Raw genomic sequence first — 26,877 nt, forward strand, 5'->3', positions numbered from 1 at the left:
AGAAACTAGACCTAATTCACATTATATTTTTTTTTAATCAACAGCAACAGACAAGACATAAGAAAGAAAAGGTTTTAAAAGTAGTCCTTGATGAGCATCATTCCATATCCTTCTGTATAAAGAAAAAGGATCACATTTATTTACTATTTTTCTACAGTTTAATTACTCCAAATTTATAATGAAGTCAATCTTCACTTCAGTTTGGCATCTAGAGAATATATCAATCTTCATAAACTTGGTGCTTGAACTACTTTGGAGGATCAAAGAGGAGAAAGGCCGAAAACAGCAGGATGTTCACTACAGAGTATGTTAGGAACTAGCAAACATGCAAATTCATTTCAAATAGTATCTACCAGAAAAATAGATCTGGAAATAAACCAGGATATCCTTAATGTCATATACTATCATAAATTTCATCATAACTATCGTAAGTTTTATATTTAAAATAAACACCTGTCATTGCTTAAAAATACTAGTTTATTTAGCATGACTGATTCCTTTGTAACACAAAGGAGGACCATTTCAAGTACATTCACAACACAAAATTCAGCATACGGGAGTGGATCTGAATATGACCATTAAATAATAATTCAGTGAAAATCTGCAGTTAGGATTAAGGATGGCTATTCCTAACCTTCAAAATTATTAAGAAGTTGCTTTTTAAAAATGCTGAAAGTATGTCTAAATGAAACACATCCTCTTTCCTGTAAGAGCTTTTTTGAATTTCAAAACTCATTAATAGCAAAACCCATCTGTAGCTCCACAGTAACTACCCCTTGCAAACCACTCCACATAAAATGAGCTAATTTTAATGGCTTTTTTGTACTCTGTATTTCCAGCATACCCCAGATAATTGTGTTCAGTCACTTCTATACTCCCAGAGGCACATGCTTAAATACTTGTTACCAAATCTCAAATATAATATTAACAGTTATTTTGCAACCAAAAAAGAAATCCACTGTATTTGAACACTGCAAGTTATTTTTAACTATAATAACAACACAATGCATCTATTTAAGACAGCTTGTAAACTGAAGAGTTAAAAAAGGGAAGAAGAAATCCTCACCTGAATTAAGGGTTGTGTTACTTTTTTGAATAGTAACTTCAATTCCAATATCATCTATTTTAATCAAGTTCGTTTTGTCATCACTGCTGTATAGCTCTTCTACATGCAACAAAGGGAAGTCATTTCCCCCCCCCAGTTCTGCTTCTGTTGTCACTTCACCATGGTTGGTATTTACAGTCACTTCATTTGCAGAAACTAATGAAAGAGCTTGCGCCCTAGGCAGGGGAGTCCTTATTTCAGAAAAGTCACTTTCTAAAATAGAATTAAATTTGTAATTTACATTCCTTAGCGTTCCACTCTCTCCCTCTGCTTCTGAAGTAGTACAAGAGAGTTCTGATGTAACATCCTCATGCAAAACATCTTCAGCTTGCTCATCATCCTCACCTGCCTCTGAGGAAGGACTTGGACTCACAGCAGTCTCTGTACTAATCTCAACGCAAAGGGCTTCATCTACACTCATGAGGTTCACTGAGTTTTCTTCTGTTTCTGTGATTTCATCATCTACTAAAGGCTGAGATGTTGCTGATTCTCCCCTCTCACCACTCTCATCGGTTTCTTTCTCTCTACCAACCACAAGCAAAGAATTACTGCTTTTTTCTGGGCCTGTAGTTGATAGGATGTGTTCAATCTGGTTAGCAGTATTAAAAATTCCTTCACTTTTGTCTTTTACTTCTGTATTCTCACCAGCAAGTTGACTTTCTTCTATGACTGTAAAGGTGAAGAGACTATCACATTCTTCCATTGTGCTCAGAGTGATCACTGCACCCTCCTCCTTATCTCCTACACTTGAAGCAGCTTGTTGATCTTCATTGTCAGTGGCAACCCTCAGCACAGGAGCTCCACATTCTCCCACAAAAATCACAGAACCTTTGCTCTTTGCATCGGCATTGAAAGTGGCTAGTCCAAACCGTTCATCTACAGTTGCAGTGGTCTCCGCAATCTTACATTCCTCTGATGCATTTGGAGAGATAAAGGCATCTTCATCTCTTTCTGCTACAATGAGCTGACTTTCAGCTTGTGGTGCTGCACTGATCAGGACTATCTCACATTCTTCTGTCATGCTTGTAGTGATCATAGCAGCTTCATACCTTCCTTCTGTTTCTGAAGCAGTGAGTTTGTTTCCATCTTGTATAGATACACTAGACATAGGAGCTTCGAAACACTCTGCTGTACTTGTAGAGATCATTACTGTTTCATTTTTTGATTCTGTGTCTGACACATGTTGAACTGCCTCTTCTGTGACCTCACCTGACATTAGGATTATGTGTTCTTCCACAACACTTGTGGAAATCATAGCACACTCATCTTTTTCTTCCTTACCGCTAGCAGTTGGGTGTCTTTCATCATCATCATCATCATCTCCTCCTGCGCTGGATTCACTGGGCATGGGAACCTCATATATTTCCGTATCTATAGAAACTGCAGCATTCTCACTTGTTTCTTCTGTTTTCATGGAGGGGAGCTGATCATCATATTCAACAGCTGCACTTGACATAGGAGCCTCAAATTCTTCCACAATACTGGTGGAAATCATAGTGCACTCATCCTTCTCCTGCTTACTGCTTAGAGTATGCACACACTCTTTAAACTCTGAAGCTGTACTGGGCATAGGCACCTCTGTGTCTTCAGTGTCTACTAAGATCAAAGAGCTTTCCCCGCTTTCATTGGTTCTTGCAACAGCAAGTGGACCTTCCTCATCATCCATGGCTGAATGTAGGGGAGCATCACTTTCTTCTACTGTACTGGTAGAGATGACATCAACTTTTACTTTTTCTTCTCTATCAGCAGGAGTAAGAGAAGTCTCATCTTCTTTTGGAACTCCACTACTTATAGAGGTATCAAGTTCTCTGCTGTCAAAGGAAGTCATGCCATTCTCATGTTTGTCTTTGGCACCAGAGTGACTCTTCTCTTGCACTACCACAGCACTAGTCATGGGACCCTCACATTCCTCAGCGTCTAAGGGCATCAAGGTACCTCCGTTCTTTCCTGTATGTGCAGTCAAGGCACCCTCATCTGCAACACTTGCACTGGTTACACTGCTTTCAACAATCCCTTTAACATTTTTGCAGTTTGTGCCAGAATTAGCTTCTTTCTCTGCACTCATCAGGCTGTCAACAGTAAGCTTATTTGTATTTGTGCCAGCCACTCCTGACTCTGCTTCCATTTGCTCAGCAACGATGCAGATAATGGAACTTTCACCTTCTTCTGAACCTATACAGATTAGTGTATTTTCACTTTCCATTCCTGTACAAGTAGAAGCATGCTCATTTTCTTCATTTCCTCTTCCTGTACTGGTCACAATGCCCTCACCCTCTTCATCCTCTTCTTTTGAGCCTGTACTAGTCACAAAACCTTCATCATCACACAGACCTATGCTGACTGTAGCAATATTGGCCTCTTCCTTTGCCCCTGTACTGTCCATTAGACTCTCACATTTTTCAGTTTCTAAACAAACTGCAAACCCCTCATTGCTGTCTTCTAGCCCGGTGCAGACAACTGAAATTTCAGCATCATCTTCTGGAGTTATGCCTGTGCTGGTCACTGCACTTTCACCATTTACCGTATCCTCAGATTTATCACTACTAGTTCCAGCTGTGGCACTGTTGTTTGTGACCATGGCAACACACGCACCAGTTACAGTGCTTTCTCCTTGGGTGTCTGTACCAGTCACTGAACAGATGACGAAGTTGTGGCCTCTTTCTTCTGCACCTGTGCAAGTCACAGTACCTTCATTTTCTTTAACTTGGCTAGCTCTCACACTGCCCCTAAATTCACCTGAACTGTTATCACTTGTAGACCCTTCACCTGTTTCTGTCCCTGCACTAGTTACAGCTCCATCGCTCTCTACTTCACCTAAACAGGATACAGAACTTTCAGATTTGCCTGTATCTACACAAGTTGAGGTATTTCGCTTTTCTTCAGAGCCTGCACTAGTTACAGCATCATCTTTTTCTTCTGCCCCAGCACTATTCACGCTGTCTTCAATTTCTACTCCACTTGCATTGACTGAATCCTTACCACTTTCTTCTGCATCAACCATGGTACAGTCACGATTTTCTTCTTCTGTACTTGTTAGGAAACTTTCACTCTCTGCTAATCCTTCGGTGACAACACTGCTGCCACCTTCTTCAGCTGCTGCAACAGTACACTCACCAATATCTGCTCCTGTGATGAAACTGCTGCCCTCATTTCTTTTTACCCATATGCCTGTTGTGAAACCTTCATCAGCTTCTATGCTTGTGCAGATTACTGTCACCTCACTTTCTTCTTCTGAGCAAGTGGTTGTAGCATCACTGTCCTTTTCAGAATGTGATGCACCTTCGGCTCTTTCTTCCCCTGTACTAGTGGCCATTACAGTACTCTCAATGATCTTTTCTGTGCTAGTTCCTATCACAGTGGCCGGACTTGTTTGTAGGCTGCTGTACAACAGACTAAGTTTACTACTTCCTGCGCTGGTATCTACTGTGTTGCTTTCATTTTTATCTTCCATGACAATCACACTATTCTCTTCTTGCCCACTGGCTGTAAGAGAGCCTTTGACTGTTTTCTCAGGAACTCTTTCGGGCACTAAGACAGAGGAAGATTGTATCATATCATCAATATCATGCATCTCCTTTTCCACATTATCCATCATTGTGCTTCTGCCCTCCTTTGTGGAAGGATCTATATTAAAGCACTCTCTTTCTTTTGTTTTCAGAAGTTCTTTTGCTGGTACACTTCCACAATCTTCAGTTATGTCAGATATTAAGTCTTCCTCTTTTATTTTCAACTCGCTCCCCTGAGTGCTTTCTAACTTTGCTGTTGCATTGTAATCTTCTTGACTAGGTAGCCCAGCTGTACTGTCTTCCATTGCCCGTTCATCAGGTTGGGGCACCTTGTTATCTTTTTCTATACCGCTTGTCACAGTGGTGTGGTTACCTTCATCTTTCATGACAGAACTTGGCAACGCATTATCTTGTTCCATGAGTACAATTGGTGCTGCATCATTCTTCAAAATGAAAGTATCTTCAAATAAAGTCCCATCTGAATTATAGCATTCTTTAGACATACTACTCAAGGAATCTCTAAAATTTGAGACATCCATATCCATAGACTTTGCATCAGCAGCATCTTCTCTGGGAGAATTAACTGCTAAAGGAACATCATCTAAATTAGAATTTATCACAGTTTTTAAATCCTTTGGTCTTCTGCTATCTTCTGAAGCTTGATCCTTACTGGGAACATTCCGTACGACTCTACCATTTGTTTTGTATGCAGTGCTTGTTTTACAAGCCCCTTGTTTATTGGGTCCTTGATCCATGGAAGCTTGCTTGGAAAAAGTGTCTAAGGCACCAACTTGTTTATTAGGGATATCTTCTTGTTTAAGATTTTTTTCAGCTGCAGGCAGAAACTGCAATTCACAAGCTTCAGGATCTGCCAAGCTGTGATTTAATTTCTTATTTGAAAGGGAGAGATGTATTTTTTCTTTGGTTGCATTCTCAGCATCTGTGGCTTGGAATGACTTTTTAATGTCTTTTTCTTCAACATTAGATGCTTCGTGTACTTTTGTTTGTTTCAAATCAAGTTCCATAAGCTCTTCCTCATGACCAGAATGCAAGTCATCACTATTCATACGTGACTTTTCAGGGGCTGGAGCATGGCTACTTTCAGTTGTGCTTGCTGGTTGCTTTTCCTCTCCCAGTAAATCTTGGTTTGATATGCTGCTTTTTCTATTTTCACTGGGTATCATCTTACTTTGTTTCTTTTCCATTGCTACAGTGATGCTCAATACTTTTTCAGGACCACTATCTGTTTCTTTAGTACCTTTATCTTCCAATTTGATACTCTCTTCCTTCTTCTTTATTTCCTTGTTGCTGTGCTTCACGACTCTGTTTTTGTGACCTTCAGCAGAAAACCTTCTTTCTAGTTTGGAATTGCTTAAATCTTTATCACCTCTATATTTCTCTTTCGTAAATCCTTTTTCTCCGGAATGTAACTTAACCCTGTGACTGAAGTCTTTTTGTGATCCCTGATTTGACTGTGTGACACTCACAAGCTCAAACTCAACACTACTCTCTTCAAAAACTTTGTCTTCATTCTTGAATTTGTGTTGCTTATCTGAATTATTCTCTTCCATTGTCTTATCTTTGTCTAACTTCTGACCAGTCTCTTGCTTGGTTAAATTTTCCTGTAATTCTGTTTCAGATGCTTTGAACTGTTTACTATGACTCTTTGACTTAGACTTCAACAAAATCTTGTCTTCCACTAAGCTCTTAGACCTTCGTCTATCTTTATGAACACCATCATCTTTTTTCAAGTTACAATCAGAGTTAGTTGATTCTATTTCATGTTTATCTTCTGAGTAGCTTTCGCTCCTTCTGTGTGATGCAGAAGCAAGTTGCTTTGAGGCACTTAGGGAATCCTTTTGCGGCCTAGAATCACTCAGGGACCTTTTAGACTTGTATTCTGCTCTTGATTTTTCTGTTGAGAGATGTTTGTCCTTTTTATTTTCCTTACGCAGCAATTCTTCAGCTTTTGACTCAGAAGCATTTTTTCCCTCTTTTCCTGTTACTGATACTTTCCGTTCACTTCGGTGTTTACTTTTTCTTTCAGATTTGTCATCTGAGGCAACCTTTATTTGTTGATTATGTTTCTGACCACCATCCTCTCCTTTCAAACTTTTCTCAGATGAATGGATTTCAATATCTTCACTTGATCTGTGAACACTATCTCCTTTATATTTGTGCTTTAAAGAAAGTTTATCTTCTAAAGAAGCTCTTTCCTTGTCATTTTTATCTCTGTAAGACTTGGCTTCTTTTTTGGCAGCATTTCTCATATGCTGAATTTCTACGTCACTGTCTTTTTTCGGATGTTTTTCATTTTTAAATACGGATTTCTGCTTCTGTAGTTCTTCAGTATTGACTTCTGCTCTATCCCCTTGTCTTTTGGAATCCTTTTCACTGTCCTGCTGGGCTCCTTCAGCCTGAAAAGAAGTGGAGGTTTTTCTTTTATATTCTTTTTCTGCTTTAGAATCACTTTTACTTTCTTCAGTTGAATGCACCAATTCTGAAAGTCTTCTAAGCTGTTTAGTGATTTCACTTTTCCCATGATTATGCTTTAATTCTTTCGAAGAATTTTTTTCACAAGCCTACAAAAGAGAAGTTTTTATATAAACAAATGTTACACAGTTCCTTCATTACGTGACCAAACAGAATTGTTAAGGGCAAGCTCTCTTAAAAAACAATACACTAGAGAATACATTTTAATAAAAATTCACCTAAAATATGGTCAGCAAGAAAATGAAACTTGCCATTTTCACTTCAGCTATCTGCTATTGTGGGACAAACCAAAGAAACAGAAGTTAATGTTAAGCAGTCCATTTGAACTTGAGTATCTTTTCTTTATAATGTGATTTTTCTAAAATTATTTAAATGGATTTTTAAATGGACAATCACAATTTTGAGTTCTGCATACATTACTAGAAACAGCTGCCATGCTGTCTCTTAAAAATTCAACACCACAACTCCCCATCCCCAAACCAAACCGAACAACACCCTCAAACCCACAAAAGACAAATCAAGACTTCCATATGAATTTCCAACTATCACTTTTTTTTTGTTAATAATGTTGTTGGTAAAAATTCCTGCCATAAGAATTCTCTTTCCTTTAGTGTTTGGACTACATTCAGTTTTTCCTTAACTTCTCAGTGAGGACTTTAAATAGATCACGCTCCTTGAGTCTTTGTACATAGGATACACTTGGTTGTTTTAAAAACCCAGCATGCTTCACAGAATAGGGCTTAACTATAGCTCATGTTCTACTACAACATATATCAGAACTGAATTCATAGATTGTGTATTCTAGCAGCTACTGGAATTCAGAAGACATTATTACAGCAATGTCAGACCACTAACAACTGAAAGAACTGGGAGGAAAAGAATACATACGATCAAATGCAATTTAGTACTGAATTATGAACAAGTACTATTACAATTAAAAAGGAAGATCGTAAGCTTTGAGAGACACACACCTCATTTGTCTTTTGCGTTTCTTTAGTATCTTCTTCAGATAGCTCATATTTCTTTCTGCAGCCATCTTCAGCACGCCTGAAAGAGGTATTTGGACAAATAAAAAAAGAAAAATCAGTATCAGCCTAACATTAGTTTGTAGACCTTCTACTTTTACAGCTGAAGGAGAGAGAAATGCACACAAAAAATCCTGAAATAGTGCATCATCACACGAATTCTGTCTAGCCAATTTGCCCAAGCTTTTTTCTCTTAGAAAATTATGCGTACCATGTCCTCTGGACATTGGGGCTTTAAAGCAGAGAATATTAGTATAACAATATTAGTACTACAGTTGTCCCTGTAAAATGGGTAAGATATCTTGCCCCATACATACCTGTATGTAGACAGATACAGACACGTGCACATACCTATGTAAAACATCAATTTAAAGACCAAGTCTTTAATAACCAAGCCTTTAATTTGTGCATTGAATAACTTAAATATTAGATGCACAAATATCTAAAAGCTCTCCATTCTCGTGCCTTTATTACCATTCTGTCTGCAAAAAGCTGTGTAATGTCTGCTACCACAATCTGAACTGCAATATATTTAAAGCAGCTATAACTTGAATTTCTGCCTGAATTTCATACTTACTAGTAAAACAATTATGTGAATATTGTAAGAGGAAAATGTTACAATGGGTAAGGCTAACTGCAAAGTTGAAGAGAACATTTTCAATCTGCAAAAATTAATATTGAAAAACTTCATTCCTTTTGAGCAAACATAGGAATACCTTGAATCTCTCTTTCTTTTTCTGCTCAAGGCTACTTTTTTTTCTAAAAATTTCTGTTCCTTAAGCACATCCTTAATGCTGGTACCAGTAGCTTTTGACTCAAGACTTCTTGATGAAGGCTCTTCTAAGTTCAAGCCACTCTTTCCTAAAATAACAAGCAAGCGGTGAAATACGCATGCTATTGTATTACTGTTTAAACGCAACTGAAAGCAGTACAGAAAGTCATTATGTGTAGCAGAAAATACTAGTGTACACAGGTATTCACTTCAATTAAGCAATGTAATGATACATTAAATGGTATATGGATATATATGGAAAAGTGAAGATATGAAATTTGTATTAATAATTCACACTATGCACTTTTCCTGTTGCATCACTATTGAGATGCTGTAGTTTTAAGGGAAATGACTAGAGACCTATTACCAAGATTTCAAGTTGATTTGTTTTTTTTCCAGAAAGAGTGAGGGAAAGCAGGGCAGCAGAGGCTAATGTTATACTTCTCACACCTTTAGCATTTTGATTTCCAATTTTTAGGGATTTTGTTTTTTCTGCAGCCTTCTGTTTACGTTTTTCTTCAAGTCTCTCCCTGTTAATTTGTCGTCTTAAGAGTCTCTCTTCTTTTTCTTTGGCCTGGAGATATAAAACAAGGAAAACAATTAATTTAGCATTAGGTCAAAGAGTATTCTTCAACTACAAATGTAAGTCTAAAACCCACAAAACCCAGAATACTGTAGCTTGAGAGAAACGAAAAAAAAAAAACAAACAGTCCTTAGAAATCATCATATGAAAGTTAATGGAATTCTCTACTACTTCTGAGAAGTTAGCTGAGTTCCAGAGTCCAACTGCTGCTTAACACTGCAGACCAAGGCTATGAGGCCTTCTCTAAGAACATCTCTTATTTTTTATTCATACATAATATATATAATATATAGTATACATTTACTATATATATAAAATGCATCTAACTATAAAAACATACATCTAGTCAAAAGATAGAGATCTAAAATAACTGCTGCTCCCTCTTCTGCATGCTGGTCCTTTTTCCACAGAACACAGTGAATATGCTTAAACCTTTCTTTCCATTCTCAATGGCTGCAGATGTGCCACAAACTACTGATTTCTTGGACAGCAAGAACTACATTTGTAAAGAGATGGTGTGATGAAATAGCCTGCAGCAGTCAACAAACCCGAACTACACAAAACCCCATTGAAGACAGGCTGCACGGGGCTGCCTTTTTCCACCCAGAATTGCCATGATATACATTAAATCTACTGAAGAACTGTTTTCTCGCATGTGCAACTGCTCTTATTCTCCCCACTAAATCACTCAGATAAGAATCTACTTATTAGCATGATTCTGTGAAGACATTGCATGTAATTAGTAAATCCTCTTTCAACACCCAAAACCTGCTCATCTTAGATTAGGGGAAAAAAGACTGAATAGAGTGTCACTACTTTCACCACCAGAAGACTTCAAACTATATCCGGCAGTAATGGTCAAAGTCTGAAAGAAAGGCAGTTGTAACACAAGAGGGGAAAAAAAACAACTTAAAAATGTAGTGAGAAAAAGCAAAAGACTCCCCCTCACACACCACCACCACATAAGAAGTGGAATTTCTGTGCTGGAAAGTTCAAGGAGCCAGAATGCAAGGAGCAGTTAACAAAATCCACACTTACAATGGACTGACGGCGTTGTTCTACAGTTCGTTCATCATCAGAATCACTGAAGTACCTGGAGTACAAGAAAGGCTTGCGAACATAAGCGTGACGAACAGGCTTGGCTTTCCCATCACTCAGCTCATTAGTGTGAGGCTTTGTCTTACTTTGACTGTTTTTCTCCTCTTCATCTGAAGAAAGGTTAGTGAAATGTAGAGATACAGTGACAAATTAGTGGTTTCGACATAACTTTTGAGGAGGTAAAGCTACTAAAAAAATATTAACAATTACTTATTCTAAAAACGTAAGCAGTTAAAAAAAAATAACCCCCTCAACATCAAAATAGCACTAGATTATGAAAACTTGATGGGTATATTCATATGTTTGTGCACACCATTCAGCAAAAAAACTGCAAGATACAAAACCCAGAATAAACTGGGATACAACGACTAGGCCTATCCTCTTACTCATAATCACACTTTCTACATACAGTATTTAGTAATTAACATAAGAGGTCAGAATTTACTCTGCTATGTTTAAATAAAGCTTCTTCCCTACATCAAAAAAACTGTCCAATATTTCCGTAAGTACAAAGTAGACAGGCTTACTGAAATAGATACACAAAACCATGTTTACACTCACATAAGTATTATTCAAGTAAAAATAAATCTACTTCAATTTCATCAGAATGATTAGAAATGGAGCAAAATCACTTCTGTTCCACACTGTGCGAACTATTTGTATCCCTGAAACATATCAGGCTTGTTTTCACTTGACGAATATTTAGTTACAACTGAACACAATCCGACATGTTTCAAACCAAAGCCAGAGAATATGTGAGTAATTAAGTGCTTCTAAATAATATTCTTAGGGCAAAAAAGGTAAGGTCACATCATACTAGAGACAATCAATTCAGGTACTAAGGCACTTTGTACTATGAAGTGGAAAGTCTTATTAACTGCAAAAGCCACATATTTGTAGAAATCAAAGTCTAAGGTCTGTTCTACACAAGGAGAACACAAAAAGGGAACTCAGTCAGTGAAAAGATTTTGTGTTTCCAAACTCTTAAAGCTAGATCCATTCCAGTTCTTTCCACTGTAGCCACACAGAATCTGGAAATTCCTGCAACCCTAAACTTCTAAACCTGACCTGACGTGCAAAGTCAGCTACAACCACTACCTTGGGGGCCCAAAGTATTCCAATGTTATACCAAATTCATGGCAGAAAGGATGGGAGAAAAAAAACAAAACAACAAAAAACCCCCAACAGAGTGATATACCCATCACCATTAAAAATGTTTTTGCTGCCTATGAAATATTCTAGTACAAGTAAGATTTACAATGTTTAGAATATAGCAAGCCATTTAAAAAAAAGAATCCAAGAAGTATGTCCGCTACTTATCCTTCATAACTGCACAAATACTATCCATTCCACACTGAAATTCTTTTGTCATAAATAAACACAATAAAAGATGCTGCAAACCCCCAAATTTATGATAGGATACACTCAACAAAAGCACTGCGCATTCTTTCCTGCCACTTAACAATCTAAATATTTTACCATCTGATGTGATCTCCCCCTCTTCAGTGCTGTCAGAAATTATAATTTCCTCTTCACTCTCCTCTTCAAAGGAAGAAAGGTCACTGGTGTGGACAGAGCTGACAGTGATGTCACTGAGCACATCCATATCTGAATCCACTGATGTATTTTCTTGCAAAGGAAAAAATAGAAAGAAAAGGCTGTAATGCAGCACACTGTATCCAAGAAACTTTTGCCACTGAAAACAAAGTCATCTTCAGAACAAGAAACAGGAGAAAAAAAAAAAGTAACACCTTAATGAAATGTGTGTTAGCTTAGTAATGCTTACTCAAAACAAAAACCAAACCTGAGGTTACAACTCAAAACTTTAAATGCAGACTGGAGGCATTGAGAGAACTTGCCAGAGTAAGGCAAATGACCAATAGTACACTTGAGGAATCAAAACTCATCTGATTCCTAACATGGGTACCTCAGTTGAAGCAGATGAATCAAGACACACCTGTGGCTAGCTAGACAAATTTGCCAGAAGTAGCAGCGAACCTACATTCCGAATATATTTCCAATTCAAATCCTGAATACACTTAACCCTCCACCTTTCCCCCCATTTTAAGGAACAGTATTGCCCACACCATACCTTCCTTAGTTTCTTTACTGCTTTCACTTGTTTTATGTTTATTGCTATTTTTTTCTGGAATTAACTGTTTTGCTGGTTCTGAATCTCTTGCTTGCTTTTCTTCTTTTGACTTTGTAGTATCTTCACTTTTCTTTAAATGCTCAGACTTCTTGTCGAGCTTTTCCTTCTTTTCTTTTCTTCTTTCAACTTTTTCACTGCTGTCTGGTTTCTTGTCACATTTATCTAACAATTTATTCTTTTGATCTTCACTTTCCTGTTGAATTTCTTTACTTGTATCTTTACTTGTAAAAGTCAAATTATTAGTATCCTTTGCGGAATTCTTTATTTCTTCACTTTGGCAGGGAAGGTCATTTAAATCTTCGCACTTTGCAAATGTTTCAGTCCCTTCTACAGAAAGGTCACAAACTGCTTTCTCTCTGTCTGTCATGTCCTCTGCATTTCTCTCTCTGTCAGTGCCACCATCCACACTCTGCTGAAATGAGAGTCTTTTTGAAACTTTGTCATTGCTTTTGGGATTCGAGTTCTCTGATGAAGCCCTGGCAGCGCTTGCTTCTTGGTTAAGAGAAGTTATTGTTTCCAAAATGGACATTGCATCACTAGCTACGCTGCCACTAGGAGTTGTAGCAGAGACACCTTGAAAAGAAAATATTTTTAGTTCACCTTCTCCATTGTAATTCTGGTCAGATAGAATGTTAAGCAAGTGAAAGGAAGAAAAAAATTTTAAAAAAGTAAAATTTTCTAAAAGGTTTGACTAATTCTGCACTTAGAAATTTTGGTTTAAAATAAGGCAAAAAAACCACCAAACCAAACAAGAAGCTGCATTCCTGGAGCAATTATCTGATTACCAGAGATTTATTTTGCTCTGTGACATGCCGCTGTTCCTAAGATCAGCCAAAGAAAGCAGGGGTTGTCAATGGCAAAGCTGTTCTGAACACAAGCCCTGTTCAGTTTTATCATCATCCCAAGTAGGATGACGATTCCAGAGAACCACCATACAGAATACTGCAGAGAGTCTCTATGTTATACCTCTGTTATCTCCATAAACAACATGGAAAACGGACTCATCAGCAGCATACCGATTCTATAACAACAGGACTATCACAAATACCTTCTCACTTTCCCATCCTCTTAGGAACAGCTCTGAAGATAGATAGGAAAGGGTTAAATGGACTAGCACTAAGAGCTGCAGCTGCCTTGTTAACCCACTTATTTTAAAGGAAGTGGGCCTCACAGGAAAAGGGCTGGGATTTAAATAAAGGGTCTGGTTACAAATAGATGGACTGCTGTGGAGTCTGTTAGGAAGAAAAAGAATGGACAATTACCCATAGGAGTGTTTAGAAGTCAATACCAGGCAACATAAATGAAAACCATACAGCGAAAGTGCTGCATTTATAAACAAACTAAAGACTGGCTGATTTACAGCAGAACTTAGGCTTCTGAGTGGACCTTAGCCATTCAAATTTTACTGCACATAACTACTGCATTAAGACAGGTAAGTGCCTAATGGGTTATTTTTTTCCATCTACCAATGCATAAAAAAACCCAATCACACTTCTCTTAAATCCATGTCTTATCTGATCCTATAACACTTAAAGGCCAACTTCTTTTGCTATGTTAAACTGATCCCTTGTAATGTTAAGCAGAAGTGACAGACATGGCTGCAACATGGTGACATCTCTCTTCTCTTCTACCTTTATATATACAATAAGAGTCAAGTACTTATAGTATGCTGCCTGGAACTCACCTTGTTAATACTGATGCCAACAATTTTGTGCTAGCAGAAAACCTATTGTTTCTGCTCTTTCAAAAACCAAACTTTTGTTAGACTGCTCAGAAATTGCAGAATACCTTGTACTGTAATAGAAGCATCTGTTTTCTCCTCACTCGGAGATGTACTGGGGCCTGCCTCCTCTCTGTGATTCAATGTGGCTAAAAATTCATGGACAGCTTTTTCCACCTGAGGTCTGAATGTGTGGTTGATCTTTGGGTCCACAACCTGAGAAATAATTCTGTCAATTCCAGATTCCAACATTCCAGACCTGGAACAAAGTTACATGAATACTTAATATGAAAAATTACTTTTCAAAAACATCTTAATGAAAAAGCTCATTTGCATGTGATGTAAACACTCTTAAGAGCCTCCAATGAAGCATTAGCATTTTCTGAGCATCACTGCAACTATATATTTAGTCAGCTGCTTGAATTTCAACAGCTCTCTCTATACCTCATGAACCAAGAAAAAAAGAAATCCAAGAGAAACAGTGCTAATCAGCCACATGAAATTAACACAACAAACAGTCTGTTATATCTTTACTGGTTATAGCTACAAATTTTATCTAACTGTAAAAGGGAGAGTTGTCAAAAAAAAGAAAAAAACTGATGTTATCAATCCCATAGCATAAAACAGATGAATTATAGAAGGCATGAGGGACAACTAATCAACTTTCAAGACAGGTGACACCTTAGAATTCTGCAGCTTTAGAGAACCCCCTTAATCTTCAGTGAAATCAAATAAATGGCAATTGAAAGCTTTCTATGGTTCTCTTTAGACCCCTGTAATCCTTTGTGGGGCATGTATTGCCTCTTCTCCTCATTGCTTCTTTAAAAACAACTAAATAAATTCCAAACAACAACCGCTACCTTTCCCCAGACAAAACAGCTCCTCAGTACAAGTTACCAGTGGTTCCACTAGAGCACAGGAGAGTAAGTTTGTTCCCACATCCCCTGTTTAACCCAATTTAGTGAACTCATGCTACTTTGAAGAAATTTCCTAATACTTTTTATTACTCCAAGTTCTAAAATTAAAAACTATAGGAACCCTCATGAAATGACATAACATCAGACAAGTGTTTGACATCGTTTTGACATAACAGCAGTTCTGAAAAACCTCCTAACTAGATCTGCATCCTTTTTTTTTATTCTGTGAATTCAGCTTTGTACCCTGCAGAGTTTAGTTTATCAAATGCTTTTAATCTTCCTTAGCTCAAAGCAACTGTAAAGACAGACTTTAGCTAGGGTGTCACATCCCAGGTTTGAAACAAGCCAAAGTAGTATCTGCAGTCTAATTCTGACTAATGCTGATGGTGAGCTGCTGACTGAAATAATACCACATTTTAAACATGACAAAAAGAAAAGCTACTTAAGAAGTTCCTTTGAAGAAAGCAGACACTTTACACGTGACCTAGAACCTCCATCACCTACTCTGGTACACGAGAACACTCAGAAAACTCTCAAACCATCACTTACTTGAGAACCTGCTGCCTAATGCTATTTCTCAGCTGGTTCTTGTTGAGATGAGGACTCCAGGTATGAGTCGCCAAATGATTGGAAACAAAGTTGTCAACACGCTGTCTCAAATTCTGGTAGGCTGGCTAGAAAGCAACAACAGAGAGGTTGGACAGGCGTGTGTGGATAAGCAGTTATCCTCCCGGAGGACGGGCTTGAAGAGAAAGCAGCACCGTCGGACCCCCTCAACACACTGAAGGCGCAGCCACTCCCGCTCCCTCGCGGCGATCGCGGCGTGTTGCACAAGCGCGTATCGCTGATATCACTCCACAAAACCCGCCGTGCCTGTACCGCCAACGAGCCCGCACTCCCTTCCGAGCACAGTGGCTCCAGCTTTGCCCCCAGAGCCGTTGGAAAGAGTCCCGGGGCCACGGGCCGTGACGGAGGCCCGCGCGGGCCCGGGCGCTCGCTCCGCACCCCTGAGCACAGAGCGCGCTGCCCCGCAACCCGCCGCCTTCCCTGGGCCAGGCCCCACTGCTCTTGGAGAGGCCCGACCTGCCTCCGACGTGCCGGAACCCGGGAAGGGTCGCCGGCGGGGAGCCGGCACACCCTCCTTCCCGGGGCGCCGGCCGCCGGGCCCGCCCGCCCGCACCTTCGTGTCCACGTCGGCCAGGCAGTCGCGACGGAACTGGTCGAAGAGCCCCTGGCTCTTGAGGTGGTTGACGATCATGGAGACCAGCTCGGGTTCGGCCGTGCCAGCCCCGACGGCGGCCCCAGCCCCTGGCGGAGGCGGCGGCTGCTGAGGGGGCGGCGGTGGGGGCGGCGGGGGCTGCGGCTGGGGGTTGCTGGCCATGGAGACGGAGAAGCGGCGCGGCCTGCGCGGGGCGCGGCTGCCGGCGTTCCCGGCCAGACCCCAGGACGCGGCTTGTTATCGAGCAGCGGCCGCGGCGGCGCTGACCCCGGAAGCGAAAGGGAACGGAGGGAGGAAGCGGCGCGCGACGGGAAGGGAAACAGGGCCGCCGGGAGCGGCGCCATCGGCACCAAGCGAGGACTGGCGGAGGCCGTGCGCAAAAGCCGCGGGCCCTTTAAGGGGACGGAGGGGGCGGAGCCGCCCGCGGCCCGCTCCAGAGCAGTCCCCGATCGGGCGGCGCGGGGGGTGCGGTGTGGGGAGGGGGGGAGGGCTGGCTGCCGTAGTAGCCCTCAGCTCTCGCCTGCCTCGCTGGCAGCCCCCCGCGCCGCGCGGCCGCGGATAAAGCAGCGCAGGGCCTCCCGCGCCCGCTCCCACCAGCACCCGGCGCCGCACCGCTGCCGCGCTCCCCGGCGGTGCCCTCGCGGCTCCACCCCGCGGCCCGCCCCTTCCTGCGCTGGTCGCCATCATGGTGGGGGCAGCGCCGAGCGCTTCCTCCCTGAGGCGCGGGGCGGGGCCTGCCGCCGGGGACGGGGTCTGCGAGGCGCGGAAGGAGTGGCAGAGCCGCCGAGGGTTGAGGTGTTCAAGCCGAGCAGCCGGGGTCCGTCAGCGGCCGTTGACGGGCTGTTCCCCGCCGGACGCGTCTTTTTCTGCCTCAGGGGCCGCTGCTGCCCTTCAGCTGGCCCCAAGAGTAACAGGAGGCTGTGATCTTTGTACGGCAACCTGTGTCTTACGTCCTCAGTCTTTCCGGGCCATGAGGTGAGGCAGCTGGGAGGTGATACTCGAAATACATGAGTTTAAGCACGTTTCCTTTAGATTTCTGTGCGTTCCCACAGAATGCTGAGTTTCTAAGATATTTGCAGGCTGTCTGCTACTTCATACACCTTTCACTTACCTTCCTGTTTTGGTCACAGCTATTCAATATGCTTCCCTGAAGTCCTGTCAGCGGCTCTAACCGCTTTTGTCACTTCTCTGAGTGTCCTGTGGTTCCACAGTCTTTGAATTCGGTGGTAATTCCCAGGCTGACCTGTTAAAAACAGGATTCCAGAGGGAATAAACAAAATCTGGAAATAGAGAAGTTAATCTCCTTTTACTTGGGGCAGTAGCTGAGAGACCATCCTCCTTATGTGTGGTTTAGCTCCCCAACCTCTTCCTGCCTTGGTGGCTGAGCTCCAATCTTATCCTGGGTAAGGATGAAAGGATGTACGAGAATGTACTTAGAAAGGGTGACTGACTTACAGCAAAAAAAAAAAAAGGACTTGGCAGTAATAGTGGGTTGGCTATACAGATTTTGTATACAAATCAAGCTACAAATGTTAGGAATTTCCCTCTGCAATAATCTTTAAAAATCACCTTGATTGTAAAGGCAAGACCCTCAGGATTGTTTCTTTAGACTTAAAAGCAGGTTAGAAGTGTAAAGCTTACAGGTAGTTCCCTACTATTTGTAGACATTGTGACTTACTGTAATAGTGAACGAAAACTTCAGACTTTACCATACACAGGGTGCCATGGACCATCTGGAATATCTGTGGCCTTTGGTACTGTGAAGGATACATACTAGAGAGCAGGAATGAGGCTTGGGAATTTAAGGGCAATCAGAGATTTATGCCTAGTGGTCTGAAACTATTGCAACAAATAGTCCATATTCTGATTCAACAGGTGAATGTACAAGATTGTTCTGTGCTCTGAATTATGTACCATCCCATGTTTCATGCAACTTACTGAGTGTTGAAGGCTCATTAGATACTGATCAAATAAAATATCCTAAATGCTGGCTGAAAATGGCTTTTTTGTTATCTTGGCCTAACTGTACATTGCCCTATGGGATGATGCTGTGAAGGAGACTGGAAGTCTCCTGAAAATAAGCAAAACATGAATTTGAATTAAGATAGATTAAGAAAGCAAAAAGAAAGTAAAAATTCTTCACTTTGCTTAGGAGTGAAGTACCAATCTGAACAGGTTTGGTTGTGATAAGAGATGCCCTTCCTCAGCAATGAACTCTGTTGCAAAGTTCTGCACTCTCTAAGATAAAGTAAGTGTTGCTGGCAGCATTAAGCTTACAAGGGTAACGTTCCTCTTAAATCTCTGTAGTCTTTTACAAGTGAGGGTACACAGAAAAGAGGGCTGTTTAAACGAAATTTCAGTCTTCTAAGAAAATAAAGACTTTTCACCAGGAATGACTGAAATGCCAGAGCAGGTTCTTGGATAGTAAAAATACTATAGCTACCTGTCGTGGTTTAAAACCAGGCAGAGGGCTCATTCACTCACTTCCCCCCTTCTTTCCCTCCCCGTACTCCCAGAGGGACGGGGAGGAGAATCGAAAAGAATGCAACTCCCACGGGTTGAGATAAGAACAGTTTAGTAACTAAGGTATAACACAAATCACTACTGCTACCATGAATAATAACAATGATAAAGGAAATAACAAGGGAAGAGAATACATCACCTCACCACCAGCCGACTGATAACTCGGCCCCCCAGCCCAACCAAGCTCTGACCGATACCTCCTCCAACCCTGCAGTCCCCCAGCCCTTCTGGCTAACTCCCAGTTACATCCTGGGCATGATGTGCTGTGGTATGGAATACCTCTTTGGTCAGTTTGGGTCAGGTGTCCTGTCTCTGCTTCCTCCTGGCTTCCCTTCCTCCCTGGCAGAGCATGAGGCTCACAAAGTCTTTGGCCAAACCAAAACATCGCTATCAGCTCTGTTCCCAGGCTGAAAGTCAAAACACTGCACTGCACCAGCTACCAAGAAGGAGAAACATGACTGCTACTGCTGAACCCAGGACACTACCCAAAACCAGCTAGAGATCTGTCCCGGATGAATTGCTCTCTTCTTGCTCTACATATGTGGTAACATGTCTGTGCCTTGCACCATCTGTGTTACTGCTGTTGCTCCGTTCTTTGAGGTTTATTTTCTTCTGGTGTGTAGCTTATACTTTTTTTTTATCATAGTACAATAAAACCCAGAACTGTTGGTGATGAATCGATTTGTCGTATAAATGTGCATCTCCTCATGCATATTTCACATTTGCTTCTCCCTGTGCATAAACAATGTATTTTATGATCATCTCTGGTTAAATAAAGTCTCAGATTTTCTGATGCTTGCTGATACAGGACTTTTTTTCTGAAAAAGGTAAAATTATTCTGCCTAGGAGCAACACCACAGGTCACAATCTAGTTCACCTCATTTTGAAACAGCAGAGAAATGGTGACAACATTGCTGAGGTTTTATGCTTTATTAATAACAGCAAATGTGGCTTCAGCTGAGGTGTGGCATGAAATGCTCTAGTTGTGAGACTAAAATATAGTCAAGATATGGACTATATCTTCAGCTGTGATATGATCAGAGTGATGTCCGTATTCTTACATGGCGATAGTCACGGTGGGTGAAATTCTCTTGGACTTCCAAGTCTGGGGAATATGATCTTAATGTCTTTTTTTTTCAGGTAAATAAGGGACATTTGGGTAAACTCTGTGTTGTTTAATAAAGCATGCTTGAGGTGCTCTTCCTGGCTTTACAGCCATGCTTCTTTCCATGTTTAGCAGTGGTTTTATTTGTTCAAGCCTGTATAAAGATATGTATATTCTTTTTATTTGGCACTTCTAAAGAGATTCCTTGAGCAAAACTAAGCCTGCTGTGAGATCCTGATTCTTGCACTGGAGCTGAGCAATGGGATTGCTGTCAGTGATGCCTTAGTTCAATCGTGAAAGCACGTGGTGGCTCTTCAAAGTGACTAGTCAAATAAATAGACTGAAGTGCTTTTTAAAAATGCTAAGGTTTTCATGTTCAGCAGCTAGTACTACTGGTTGTATTTGCTGGTTGTATTTAACCAGACTGTCTGGTTAAAGTTTGAAAACCACTTGTAAAGTCTTGTAAGTCTCATTTCAACAAACTGTATATTTTAGTAAGTTTTCATTGATATGCAGGGAAGTAGACTTGTCTTTTTTATCTAGCTTTAATATGTAAAAGAGTTTAAAGTTACACTTCTGAGTGTAACTTGATCTGAAAGGTTAGGATTATTTTTCCAGTTTCAGAACTTGTGTGACACCCAGTTTGCGCATGTTTTTAAAGTGCATTATTTTGAAAGAAGTTACAGCTGTGCCTCTTTTGTCTTATTTTATGTCTCTGCCAAGGCCAAAGCATTAGTTCTTCGATCCCCAAGTTTTGTGAGAAGATGAGTAGAGCCTGCTCAGCAGATGGCATTTGAGAACAAAAGAAAATTACTGTCACAAATAACTTTAATACACAGACTTGTTTGATTATTTTTTTTCCCTGAAACCAGAAAGGAATCTTCAAGGGCAAATGGAATCTTGACTTGCCCATAAGAGGAAAGCCCATCCATGTGGCCATGGCTGTGAGGGACTTGTGGTACGGCTCTTTGTGCTGCACTTTTCCATGATAATGAGGGAAGTGAGAGAAGCACTAAAGCTTTCTTACCTCTTCACAAGCAATCAATGGCTAATTGATGCAATATGGTTGGGATTGTGACTGGTATCTGAGGGACTGGACATCTAATTCCCACTAACATGACTGATGATCTCAGCATATTTTTTTTTGTTTTTGAAGTGTAGGTTCCTGCCTCCTGAAGAAATAACGCTTTATTTCTCCATTCAGATGAAAAATGTTAGAATGAGTGACTGTACTCTCTTTAATACACTTTTTACTTTGCTCATTGTTTTTCACTGGAAAATACATGTTTTTGCTATTTGTGTACAGGGAGACAGAAAAATCTTAATGGAGGCTTTCTCTCCAGAGAGAGCACAAGAGATTATACACTCTTTCTACACTCTTTCACTTTTGCCTAAATGTAATCTTAATGGTAAGCTAAAATGGTACAGCTTAAACATGAAAGCAAAGTGAATAGCTACATGAAAGCTCGACACCATTTCTATCAGCATTCTTTGCTGACTACAGCAAGGTGAAATCAAGGTGGAGGCATTGCTTAAATGGGATGCATGAAGACTAAAGTAGAGGTGATGGACTGAATTTTGCTTTAATTTATACTTAGTACAGTTCCATTGAAGTCAGCAGGGAGATGGATCAAAGCAGGACTTTGCTGCTAAATAATAGGGTGCTCAGGATTGCTCATGCCATAATTTTTGCAACCTCAGTTGTAATCCTTAAGTAAAAATAAGAGTTTCTGTATCTAGTAACATAGGAATCTCTTGCTTAGGAAAATTAATTTTTAAAAAAATTAACTTGGGTTTTTTACTTGTTCTTTTGTGTTGGGTGCCACACATTCAGAGGAAGAGGAATGGTGAGTCACCTTTCGACAGCATTCTTTCAGGAGAGGTGGAGTGGAGGGAGGGAAGAAGATGGGTCATTTTGTTGTTGTTGACCTACTTTCTGTGCTTGGTTCCCCTTAGTGCTGGGCAATTAGGCCAACTCTAGCTGAAGTCATTGGTAAGGCGGGAGCATGTAGAGAAAGGGCAGGTGTTAAGGAGGCATAGGTAAAACTGTCCACCCTGCTGGGTGCAGCTGTGAGTAGAGGCAATGGGTCAGGTACAGCCAACGTTGTTCCCCTGTTCCCAGTCTGTGCAAATCCCACTGGATACCCCAGGAGCATACCTGGCATCCTTGAATGGCTGTCCATCAGTCTGGGCTAGAGGAGTATTGGCCACCTGAGGCTGGTCCCACTGTGAATTCAGGTGCTATGCCTGAATAGGAGCCTGGAGATTTTTTGCCTACTCAGAAGAGTACCCCAAACTATTGCACTTCAAGGCAGCCCTTGGGACTTGTTCTGAAGAAGGTGGAACATGGAATTAAAAAAGATCTTCAGTGAAACAGCAGAAATAATAATGCTTTCTCAGAGTCTTTCCTCCTCACCTGTTGATTTGCAAAAAATGATAAGAATTTAATGTCTTTAAGATTCACGCTTTTCCACTAGATTTCATTAAAGTTGTCCAAGCATTTCAAGTTATAGGGTGGGGGCTGCAGAAAGACTGACAGACTTGTTTCCTGCAGGAAGAAAAAAAAACCCAAAAAACAGCCAAGAAGCCTAGATCCACTATGATGTATTGCACATGGAGATAGCCTGCTCTGAATATATCCAGAGACCAGCTGCTTTCTGAGTAGGAGCTGATGTAGGAGTCAGACAAGGGAAAACAGTCCCAGACCGGTGCACTAATGCTGGGGAGTGTGAGAAATGCAAGGTTTTCTGTGTCATTGGTTTATCTGAAGGACAATCAGGGAAAAGTATTAATACTATTACTAATGCTAACCCCAAACATTTGCGCATCCCAACTTTGATCCTCCAGCAGGAAAAAGAGCATTTTAAAAAATTCTCTATGAGAGTAAGAAATCTGAATGGACTGGGGATTTTACCTTTTATTTGCTCCTGGCAAGGTTTGCACCCATCCTGAAATGGAGAAGCATCGTGTTTGCTCCAGCAATGGCATTAGTAAAAAACATTGAACATTTTTTGTGCTTAGTAAAAAGAAGCTATTTAGGCTGTAAAGGAGGACAACAGAGTCTTTTTCTCCTGATTTTAGAGCATGCTGGCTGAAAGGACGACGTGCTGCTGAAGCACAGCACTACTGTTACGGAGCCGCTGGATCCAGCCGGCTTGTCTGCAGCCCGTTCTGAACACAGAGGGCACGACTGCTTTGTCTGCAGCCTCTTCTGCAGACGTTGCCTCAGGAATCAGAAACCTGTCCTTTCTTTGTTTTACCCCGTGGTCTTTGTTGCTGTGTGTTAATGATCATCACCTGACTGGCTTTGTTAATGTCATACAGCTTGTTTTGTAAAAGTAATTCTTAAACAGTGCAGCATTGCACTTCAGCAGATTTATTTTGTAGTTGGAAATATCTTAAAGCTATCTCCATTTACCACAGGCTCTTTTAACTGTCTCTATGAAATGCTTTACATAAAGGCAGTTCTAATTTCTTTCCCATTATACACTGAATTAAAAAGCATATTCTTTACTTTTATCAGTAAGGTGCTGGGAACATTTTGAGCAATGCCCTCCTCTCCTGTGTGTTGTGACAGTGGATCAATGGAAGGAAACCTGAGCCCAAAGTACCTGCCTGCTCAGACTTCTCCAAAATGTCTTAGCAGCTCAAACTTCAAAAAAGGCAGGTTTAAAAAAACAATGAAAGGCTTAGAGAATGAAAATACAAACTGCATGCCAGTTGCTCTCTGCTTGCTGTTCTCCGCAGCCTAAGCTTTACGTGCTCCTAAGCTTTACGTGCTCCTCTGCACTAAAAGCTTCTTGAGCACGAACCCACTCTCCATCTCTGTCCTTCGTCATTGCAGTAACACCAGTGTTTTCAGCTGGTGCCAGCAGGCTTTTTGTAGAAGGAAGGAAATGCTTCTGCATGCTGCAGGGGGACAAGGGGGTTTTTGGCCTTCTGAAAACACGTGTGTCAGGTTCAGAGGCTGGTAGCTGGGGCGCCTAGCCTGAGAAACGAGGAATACTCTTTCGACCTCAGACTGCTTTGCTGCCCTCAAGTGATGCATGCAGTGAAATGTTTTGCAGTGTTTGTCACTGATAACACAATATTCCAGTCCTTCCAAGATTGCTGGCTTCAGAGGGAATGATCCAAAGTGGTTATGGCTTTGTCAGTCTGCATGTCGAGTATAGATGGAAATTTATTTCTTTGGCTGTCCATAAGTCTGAAGTCCTTTCCCAGGACTGTTAAATGTTTGTTGTGAGAAAACAGAAGTCTGAAATCTCTCTCTCCACTGAGACATAACGAGCAATTGCCTGTCCCCTTCCCTTCCCTTCCCTTCCCTTCCCTTCCCTTCCCTTCCCTTCCCTTCCCTTCCCTTCCCTTCCCTTCCCTTCCCTTCCCTTCCCTTCCCTTCCCTTCCCTTCCCTTCCCTTCCCTTCCCTTCCCTTCCCTTCCCTTCCCTTCCCTTCCCTTCCCTTCCCTTCCCTTCCCTTCCCTTCCCTTCCCTTCCCTTCCCTTCCCTTCCCTTCCCTTCCCTTCCCTTCCCTTTGCTCTCTTTTCTCTCTCCTTTATTTTTTTCTCTCTCTCCCCCCCCCCTCCCCCCCCCCCCCCATATTTTTAGGTCCAGTTTAGCTGCAGTTAGAACTTCCTTCTCATAATCTCCTTTTATTGAAATACTGCTCTGTGTAATGGTGATTCTGTTGAAGATGGTTATTTGCACTAGCATATGAGCAAGCTAGGAAAATCAGATATTAAATTAAGAGGGATTTGGGATAATCTAAAAATACTAATTTATGAGGTTTTTTTGATCATTTTGCTCATGGGCAGAAATTTAAGTTATGGATACTAAAATTATTCTGTATACTTATCTAGGCTTATTCTTCCATTCTTCAAACCAGCTCCCTATGGACACATTTGTATAAACAGAAGCATGCTAATTAAACTTGCCAGGGAGACAGTCTATTTAAAGCCTCAAAGCACAATTTTACTTTTAGGCTTCATATTGTGATAGTGTAAAAGAGCAAAGTTTCTCTTCAAGGTTTAAATATAATGAAGTGGAAATTTTTGTTCAGTATGTGCTATTTGGCTACATGCTGCTCTTATCTCCGCTAACATGCACCTGATTTTCTTTTCTATCTTGCCTTTGTTAGTTGTTAAATCTCCAATGGCCTTTCATCTTTTTTAAAGGACTGCAAAACTCATTAAAACTTTACAATTATTTATTTCCTTCTGCTTTGTCATTAACTCCCCTCTTGTAGTTCTCTCACTTTGACATAAAGTAACAAATTCTAAACACTGCAGATATACTATGGCCTGTACCAACAGTCTCTACATGTCTGTTTATTGTAAGTCTATCTATTTCTGCCATCTATATCTGTATCTAACACCTAGTCTTCTATCTAACCTAGTCTTTTTTTATCTAAAATCTTGATTTTCCAAACAGGGACGATATAATTCTATTTCTTCTGGTCTGTAACAATGGCCATTGTTGTTTTTTTTTTTCCAGGATGATAGTTCCGTTATGGTCTTCTCCCAGAGGCTGTGTCAGAGTCTTGTCCCTTTTGTAACTAAGAGGAGGAAAGCAGGTCCTCAGGGTCACAGGCATGGGTGGAGAAGCCTGTGACCACCAGATATGTGTGCAGAGCTGATGACCTTTGAGGTGGAAGTTGTCCTGCGGGCTCTGCCTCACTGTGAATCTGAAAAGCAGCATCTTGACAACAGCACAACTCTCCAGCCATGGTATGCTGCTGGTAGAGCTGGCTGCTGCCTACTCAAGGCTCAGGTAGGCACCTGAGCATCACACCAAGTAACACGCCGGCCCAGCAGGAGCAAGCTCCCAGGGGTTGTCTTGATAAAGCGGACAGAGACTCCCCTAAACTCGTAACTGTAATGAAAACAGGCACTGTGGTGGGTGTCCCTGAGTTATGCAGGGAGGTGCCAGGCCTGGTTTCTGGGCCCGGTGGTTATCAAGTGTGTTAAACAGGACTTGTGATTTGTGAACCCATGATGACTGTGCCTGATGACTTCAGTATTCAGTAAATGCCTCTCAACAGTACATCATACAGTCTTCTCTGTAACTTTTCCAGTAACTGAGGTTGGACTTACAGGGCTGTAGTTTCCTTGGTCTTCCCCTGTATTAAGAGAGGTGCTGCCTATGTGTGAAGTTCATGGCATGACAATGCTTAGTTCACTTTGCTTTGGATTTGAGATGTGTATTTTAATGTAACTGATATAAACTCAATCCAATTTACCTTAAATGCAGTCTAAAAGCATTCTGCTGAAAGAATTTGTTGATAAGCTCTACCTCAGTGCATCCTAATTGAAGTGCTGGTCAAATCTGCTGCTATTGCTCCAGATTGTTGGTCACCAGCCACAACTTTTTGATCCTGTGGTTCCATGGTGTTCTGACTTGAGCACTGAAGCTGACTTAAAAGAATTTAAGGAGTCTGTGCCAGCTCAGACTGCCCATTCCTACATTTGCATCACTGTTTTACCTGCCAGCACATAACTGCTACTGGGTCTTTGGTGTACGGCAAATCACTGAACTGAGCCAGGGTGAAAAATTGTCTTCTCTGCAGAAAAGAAGCCTGGACCAGTTTATTGAACCAGTTTACAGTATGTGTCTGCACCACGCAAAACTGCATTGTGCTGCAGGCACATAGGGCTGTGTCGTACTA

At 41.1% G+C, this 26,877-nt stretch overlaps 1 protein-coding gene across 9 annotated transcripts in view; it reads right to left on the reverse strand.

Annotated features, from left to right (window-relative positions):
- The window catches only part of BOD1L1 (biorientation of chromosomes in cell division 1 like 1), a 37,895-nt gene extending 20,846 nt beyond the window's left edge, over positions 1 to 17,049 (reverse strand). For 3 of the 9 annotated variants that reach the window (XR_009968041.1, XR_009968042.1, XM_062636390.1), the window contains exons 1-10: positions 16,552 to 17,048; positions 15,921 to 16,045; positions 14,523 to 14,713; positions 12,675 to 13,307; positions 12,062 to 12,211; positions 10,523 to 10,692; positions 9,352 to 9,475; positions 8,846 to 8,990; positions 8,076 to 8,151; positions 1,067 to 7,193 (exon numbers count right to left, since the gene is read on the reverse strand). Coding sequence is in view for 5 of the 9 variants with exons in the window: in XM_062636390.1 (XP_062492374.1) it covers positions 1,067 to 7,193; positions 8,076 to 8,151; positions 8,846 to 8,990; positions 9,352 to 9,475; positions 10,523 to 10,692; positions 12,062 to 12,211; positions 12,675 to 13,307; positions 14,523 to 14,713; positions 15,921 to 16,045; positions 16,552 to 16,752 (7,942 nt within the window). In the remaining 4 variants the exon portion in view is untranslated. Of the gene's footprint in view, positions 1 to 1,066; positions 7,194 to 8,075; positions 8,152 to 8,845; positions 8,991 to 9,351; positions 9,476 to 10,522; positions 10,693 to 12,061; positions 12,212 to 12,674; positions 13,308 to 14,522; positions 14,714 to 15,920; positions 16,046 to 16,551 lie in introns of all 9 variants that reach the window. The other 6 variants (XR_009968044.1, XR_009968043.1, XM_062636387.1 and 3 more) reach the window with 4 other exon arrangements.
- Positions 17,050 to 26,877: the final 9,828 nt, after the last annotated feature.

Source organism: Pezoporus occidentalis, unplaced genomic scaffold (genome assembly GCF_034315485.1).
Source record: "Pezoporus occidentalis ecotype Australia unplaced genomic scaffold, CSIRO_AGI_Poc_V1 ctg48, whole genome shotgun sequence".
Lineage (NCBI taxonomy): Eukaryota > Metazoa > Chordata > Aves > Psittaciformes > Psittacidae > Pezoporus > Pezoporus occidentalis.